We start from the raw sequence: 7,743 nt of genomic DNA on the forward strand, positions 1-7,743 counted from the left end.
TCGCGATCGCCCCCCTCTACCCACCCAACCCCCTTGCCCGCTCCCACTACTGCGGAGAGCAACGGGGAGAGCCGTTTAGGGGGCCCCGGAACCCGCGGTCGCCACCGCGGCGGCGGCCCGGGGCTGGCGATGTCCGGGAGTCTTTCCTCCAGGCTCGCGGACTGCGCTGCTCGCTTCCTCCTCGCCCGGTTTAGGCTTAAGAAACCCAGAGCACACCCCAAAGAGGTATTTTTTAAGGGTGGCTACGATGAGTGGGCCCCGGATATGTGAGACTGGGTAAGTCGGCCGTTTACTTTGCAAAAGAGGTTCATGTGTGTGTGTGTGTGTGTGTGGTGATGGGGTGGCCTTCCCCCCCCCTCCCTCCCCTCCTTCTTTCCCTTCCCCTTCCTTAGCTTTGGGGCGGGGTGGGGGAGGGGGAGCCTCGCGTCCTGGAACTCCCGGTGCTTCTGCCTGGGCCGCTGTGGGAACAGCTGTGCCCGGAATCGTGGGTCCGGCCTGGGTGCTGGGCTCCAGCCCGTGGAGCCCCGAGATGCTTAAAGGGGATGTGCAAGGCGATGATCCAGGCTTAAATTTTGGGGGGAAAGCAAATACAGTTCCCTTGCCCTCCAAAAAAATAAAATAAAATGATAATCTGAGAATGTGCAGCGCGCCAGCGAATTTACATCGAAGGTGCTTTTCCGAGTCAGAATGTCAACCTTCCCCGCTCATTCAACTTTATTTTCTCAAATTGTTGGGCTCCTTTACTGGCAAGCAGGAGGGGAAAGGGAGTGGGGTGAGAGGACGCTCTTCGACCCTGGCTAACCAGTACTGAATTAAAGTTGTAGAGGCTCGAGTTTAATACCGGCTGGACACAATTTGCAATGGGCTGTCAGAAGGGGTGGGAGGTGAATGGGGGCGGGGAAGCACAGGGAGGGAGGGGGAGGGAGGGGGAGGGGACCCAACCCGCGCTGAATGGATGTGCAGATTTGATCCCGCGGAGAACCGAAATTTCAAGGTAAACATTTTGCTTTCATGGTGGGTGTTTTTGCCGCTTATAAGCCATGAGGTGTCTGCCGTTGCGTTGGGAGGTCGGGGATACTTGGGAGGTTTTTATACACTGTGATTCCGATCCTTCTCAACACGTCTGGGTGGCCACACGTGAATGATTCGCAGGCACACTTACACATGTGCGTGCGAGTGCGGGGGCTCTTAATAGCACGCGCTGGATCCGGCTCCGGGATCCAGATCGAGATCTCCAGGCTTGAACCCGTGACTCAAAATCGTCTTGGCTTTAGTTTTGGGTTGCGATTCGACATCAGACTTCGGTGGTGGTGTGGCAAATGCAAGGTTGACCAGAGAAAAGGCATTGGTTCCCTAAACAGAGCATTTCCACCAAATGTCCCCTCCCTCCAGCCAACGCAACACGCACTCACACACGCATTCACACACTCGCTCCATTTATGCCCTTTCTTTTATGAGTACTGCTGTCCAGTCCAAGTAAGAAGTCGAAGAAAACCTTTAAGAGAACAAAAAGAAAGCAAGGAAGAAAAGGGGGAGGGGATCATATTGATTCCTTGGGGAGATGAAATTCGGATATTAAAGCACTGACCTATGTCACTCATTCTTCCCTCTTCCACCTTTCTATTTTGTTTCCAATCAGCCCAAGTGCCCTTTCCCCACGAAAAAAAAAGGGGGGGGCGGGTAAAGCATTGACAATTAAATACAATAAGCAACTCCAAAGATGGGGATGCTGGCATGGTAGTAGTTCAGCCCAGATATTGCTAATTCAATAGGGTTAGTTTTGCATACCGTGGCAAACAGACATGTAGCCGGAGGCAAGGGGGGCTTTGGCGCTGGTCCTTGGTTTACGTTTAGCTGATTTCAGGTAAGCAGTGGGGATGTCCTCTTTAAACTCCAGGTATGGAAAGGTGTTCCGGGATTGCGGATGCCTTCGCAGAGCCCTTTGTAATCCACCGTGCAGAACTATTTCAGTGGTTTAAAGATGAGGTTTGGTAGCGTCGCTGACATGATCAGTGAGGAGAAGTGGACTCAGGGCGCTCTGTGAGAAGCACTGTTAAGTGGCATCGTGAATGCAATTAGGGTGCTGATGTGCTTAATAGCTTGGTAGTGAAGTCCACCATCAAAGCCAACCGCTCTCCTTTTCCTCCACTCAAAGCTCCTGAAGACAATTGGTAATTGAAGAGCTTCTTCTGGGTCCTTTTGATGCATTATCTTACATTCTTTCTGCATCTATCTGAAAAGTGTTCTTTAGATTTCCACCTTGGTATATTGTGACTCCTTGCATTTCTGAAAATGAGAGACCTTGACGTGAACTGTTAACTGAAGAGATTTTGAAAGAAAGGCAGAGAGGCTGGGTGTAGGTGAGGTGGGGAACCTTGTAAAATGGTGTGTGTGTGTGTGTGTGTGTGTGTGTGTGTGTGTGTGTTTCTCTTCAATTAGAACCACAGAACTGAACTGACAGCCATTTTATGTATATTTATGGATTGGTTTTGAAAAGGGGTGGGGTATAGGAAGAGCATTAAAATGGGACATCATCTAACTTGCCTTTATCTTGCAAAGAGCAGCATTTCCTTTTGTACTCTTTAGGAAATGAAATCAACCTTTAAATCAAAATGATTATCAGATTTTAATAAAGTCTGGAAATGTTCATGTTGGGGAGGGGGTATCATTCATAGCCCCTCCTACTGGATTTCAGAGAAATAGTATTAGGGAGAAGAGACTTTCTGAGTGATCCCTTAAAATTTTTGTCATATTCTGTTGTTTCCTTTTTTCCTTTCTCCCTTGCAGGAGGTAAAATGCACACTTGCTGCCCCCTGGTAACTTTGGAACAGGACCTTCACAGAAAAATGCATAGCTGGATGCTGCAGACTCTAGCATTTGCTCTAACATCTCTCGTCCTTTCGTGTGCAGAAACCATCGATTATTATGGGGAAATCTGTGACAATGCATGTCCTTGTGAGGAAAAGGACGGCATTTTAACTGTGAGCTGTGAAAACCGAGGGATCATCAGCCTCTCTGAAATCAGCCCTCCCCGTTTCCCAGTCTACCACCTCTTGTTGTCTGGAAACCTTTTGAACCGTCTCTATCCCAATGAGTTTGTCAATTACACTGGGGCTTCAATTTTGCATCTGGGTAGCAATGTTATCCAAGACATTGAGACTGGGGCTTTTCATGGGCTGCGGGGTTTAAGGAGACTGCATTTGAACAATAATAAACTGGAACTTCTGCGTGATGATATATTCCTTGGCTTGGAGAGCCTGGAGTACCTACAGGTCGATTATAATTACATCAGTGTCATTGAACCCAATGCTTTTGGGAAACTGCATTTGTTGCAGGTGCTTATCCTCAATGACAATCTCTTGTCCAGTTTACCCAACAACCTTTTCCGTTTTGTGCCCTTAACGCACTTGGACCTGCGGGGGAACCGGCTGAAACTTCTACCCTATGTGGGGCTGTTGCAGCACATGGATAAAGTTGTGGAGTTACAGCTGGAGGAAAACCCTTGGAATTGCTCCTGTGAGCTGATCTCTCTAAAGGATTGGTTGGACAGCATCTCCTACTCGGCCCTAGTGGGAGATGTGGTTTGTGAGACACCCTTCCGCCTACATGGCCGGGACTTGGATGAAGTGTCCAAGCAGGAACTTTGCCCAAGGAAACTTATTTCAGACTACGAGATGAGGCCGCAGACGCCTTTGAGCACCACGGGGTATTTACACACCACCCCTGCTTCAGTGAATTCGGTGGCCACTTCTTCCTCTGCTGTTTACAAACCTCCCTTGAAAACCCCTAAGGGGACACGCCAACCCAACAAGCCCAGGGTGCGCCCCACCTCTAGGCAACCCTTCAAGGACTTGAGCTACAGCAATTCTGGACCCAGCATCGCCTACCAGACCAAATCTCCCGTGCCTTTGGAGTGCCCCACCCAGTGCTACTGCAACCTGCAAATCTCTGATCTGGGCCTCAACGTCAACTGCCAGGAGCGAAAGATCGAGAGCATCGCAGAGCTGCAGCCCAAGCCCTACAACCCCAAGAAAATGTATCTGACGGAGAACTACATTGCAGTGGTGCGTAGGAGCGACTTCCTGGAGGCCACTGGGCTGGACCTCCTACACCTGGGTAACAACCGCATTTCCATGATCCAGGACCACGCCTTTGGAGATCTCACCAACCTGAGGCGCCTCTACCTAAATGGCAACAGAATTGAGAGGCTGAACCCAGAGTTGTTCTATGGCCTGCAGAGCCTACAGTATCTCTTCCTCCAATACAATCTCATTCGCGAGATTCAGCCTGGGACTTTCGATCCGGTCCCAAACCTCCAGCTGCTATTTTTGAATAATAACCTCCTGCAGACCATGCCCTCGGGTGTTTTCTCCAGCCTGACACTCCTCAGGCTGAACCTGAGGAGTAACCACTTCACCTCCCTGCCAGTGAGTGGAGTTCTGGACCAGCTGAAGTCACTCATCCAAATCGACCTACACGACAATCCTTGGGATTGTACCTGCGACGTGGTGGGCATGAAGCTGTGGGTCGAGCAGCTCAAAGTGGGTGTGTTGGTGGATGAGGTCATCTGCAAGGCTCCCAAGAAGTTTGCTGAGACAGATATGCGCTCTATTAAGTCAGAGCTGCTGTGTCCAGACTACTCCGACGTAGTTGTTTCCACGCCCACGCCTTCTTCCATCCAGGTCCCTGCGAGGACCAGTGCGGTGACCCCCACGGTGCGGTTGAATAGCACTGGGGCCCCTGCGAGCTTGGGCGCGGGCGGAGGTGCCTCGTCGGTGCCTCTGTCGGTGTTGATACTCAGCCTGCTGCTGGTTTTCATCATGTCTGTCTTTGTGGCCGCTGGGCTCTTCGTGCTGGTTATGAAGCGCAGGAAGAAGAACCAGAGCGACCACACCAGCACAAACAATTCCGACGTGAGTTCCTTCAACATGCAGTACAGCGTGTACAGTGGCGGCGGAGGTGCTGGCGGCCACCCGCATGCACACATGCACCACCGAGGACCCTCGCTGCCCAAGGTGAAGACTCCCGCGGGCCACGTGTACGAGTACATTCCCCATCCACTGGGCCACATGTGCAAAAACCCTATCTACCGTTCCCGAGAGGGCAACTCCGTGGAGGATTACAAAGACCTGCATGAGCTCAAGGTCACCTACAGCAGCAATCACCACCTGCAGCAGCAGCCGCCACCGCCGCCGCCACCGCCGCCCCAGCAGCAGCCCCCGCCCCAGCTGCAGCTGCAGCCCGCGGAGGAGGAGAGGCGGGAAAGCCACCACTTGCGGAGCCCTGCCTACAGCGTCAGCACCATCGAACCCCGGGAGGACCTGCTGTCGCCCGTGCAGGACGCCGACCGCTTTTACAGGGGCATTTTAGAACCAGACAAACACTGCTCCACCACCCCCGCCGGCAATAGCCTCCCAGAATATCCCAAATTCCCGTGCAGCCCTGCTGCTTACACTTTCTCCCCCAACTATGACCTGAGACGCCCCCATCAGTATTTGCACCCGGGGGCAGGGGACAGCAGGCTGCGGGAACCGGTGCTTTACAGCCCCCCCAGTGCTGTCTTTGTAGAACCCAACCGGAACGAGTATCTGGAGTTAAAAGCAAAACTAAACGTTGAGCCGGACTACCTCGAAGTGCTGGAAAAACAGACCACATTTAGCCAGTTCTAAAAGCAAAGAAACTCCCTTGGAGCTTTTGCATTTAAAACAAACAAGCAAGCCGATACACGCGGTGAACACATTTGATTAATTATGTTGTTTCAACGTTTAGAGTGAAGTGCCTTGGCACGAGATTCTTAGCTTCGGCGGAAGATACTGAAAGGGTGTGCAATTTCCTTTTAATTTTACACGTGGGGAAACATTTGTGTAAACAGGGCACATCACTTTCTCTTGCGTGTGGGGGAGGAGAGGAGAAGGGCTTTTTGGAAAGCAATTTGATGCGAGGGTGACTTATTAAAGGTAGCAGTAATTTTTGTAGTAGTTGCAAGTGCTAAGAATGGTGGAAAATGACAGCGCATAGATTCTACTCTCTCTTTTGCTCTCTTCCCCCTCCCCTTCTCCCTCTTTAAGCCATGGGTGGGTCTAAATGGCTTTTGTGGAGAGATTAGCACATCCCAACTTTAATAGAAAGTTCATTCTCTTCCTTTTCCTCTTTCTCCTCCCGCCTTCCTCTACCTCCTTGCCTCCCTCCTCTCTCATTCCTTTTCTTTCTTTTAAAAGGATGTATTTGTATGCATTCTGGACATTTGAATTAAAAACAAAAGCATTGTGATCTTGAAAGGATCGCCATAGATGTGGACAAATCATTAAAATTACAGAGCTATATGATCCATAATTGATTAGTCAAAATAACTTATTGATGAAATATACAAATATTTTATTGTAGCACCTATTTTTATATGCACATTTAGCATTTCTCTTTCCTTCACTGTTTAGCCTATGATTTTCACAGAGGTGTCGCACTATATTAGGAGCATTTCCAAAACTGAAGTGATATCAGGAAGGTATTTTAAACCATTAAAAATATGGAGTACTTAATGACAAAATTTTAAAGCCAGTGCAACCCACCCAATTGGATCTGTAATTTAAAAATAATTGATTGTATCCCAATGTATGTTAATAAAATTAGGGCAATTAATTGGGCCATTTGGGTGAGAATCACGTGCAAGTTTCTGGTTTTATTAGAGAAGATTTCAAAATATTTTTATTAGTCAACCAAAATGATGTATTGATTTGACTACTATTGTAGCCGATTGTTGATTGTTTAACCAAACATCGTTGCATTTGTACAGATCCACGTGTACTACCACCTCAGAAGACCAAATGATGGACTGTACAAATCCCTATACAATGTCTTTAACCTTCTGGGCAGCAAGCAATGGTAATAACCACAAACAGGATCTCTGTAAGATGGGGCTACTGTTGTTACAGTCTTATATGTATCCCAGCACATGTAATTTTTTAAATAGTTTCTGAATAAATACTTGATAACTATGTCAAATATGAGGGATTGAAGTAATGATTACTTAAAGTGAAAAATAATTAGCTATGTGTGATTGACTGAATCTCCATTATTAACAATTTACGACATAGTAGCTAACTTATTCTTTACAGAAAAAAAGATCCCTTAATTATCAAATTTAAAAATATATAGATATGTAATTATACCTATGGTGGTTCACAAAATTATGTTTTTCTACATATGTTTCTTAATGTGTTTATTAATGAAATTTTAATTGTATACTTCTTTTCCTTACTGAAGTGTTCATCTAATACATGGAGCATGGTAAGTGATATATATTGCATATTCATTTTTCTTCCAATATTGTATATTTTTTCATGTCAATATTATTTATTCAGTCTTCAAATTTCCATAGTTTCCTATTTTTACTTTTATTAAATTACCTTAAACAATTATGTTGGATACTTTATCTCAAGTTGATCTATATCCTAAATCTTCAAAATGTTGGTGGGTATAAGCTGTCCACCTCTGAATAAGGTTTGCCAGTGATCTGAAATTGGTATTTAAGAGTATGAAATGTTTGAATTAATCTGAAACTTAAAAAGCCACGTGCTTCATTGCTATTGGTGAGTCTTCCCATAATCTTACCTGAAATGTGTGCAATATCAAGGGCTGTTCATGAACTTTATGTTTAAGGAACACTTTCCATGGCATTCTGCCACAAAGAGGCAGCATTCACCCATGAGTAAATTGACAGTAACTGCTTGAATTCTGGTTGAACAG

General features: G+C 47.2%; 1 protein-coding gene across 1 annotated transcript; it reads left to right on the top strand.

The window, feature by feature from the left end:
• The first annotated feature begins 84 nt into the window (after positions 1-84).
• SLITRK5 (SLIT and NTRK like family member 5) lies at positions 85-6,996 on the top strand. The gene is made up of 2 exons (XM_036250133.1): positions 85-276; positions 2,788-6,996. Exon 2 carries the CDS (start codon positions 2,796-2,798, stop codon positions 5,667-5,669), a length of 2,874 nt encoding a protein of 957 aa, XP_036106026.1. The 5' UTR covers positions 85-276; positions 2,788-2,795; the 3' UTR covers positions 5,670-6,996.
• The last annotated feature ends 747 nt before the right edge of the window (positions 6,997-7,743 follow it).

Source organism: Molossus molossus, unplaced genomic scaffold (assembly GCF_014108415.1).
Source record: "Molossus molossus isolate mMolMol1 unplaced genomic scaffold, mMolMol1.p scaffold_m16_p_9, whole genome shotgun sequence".
Taxonomy (NCBI): Eukaryota; Metazoa; Chordata; class Mammalia; order Chiroptera; family Molossidae; genus Molossus; species Molossus molossus.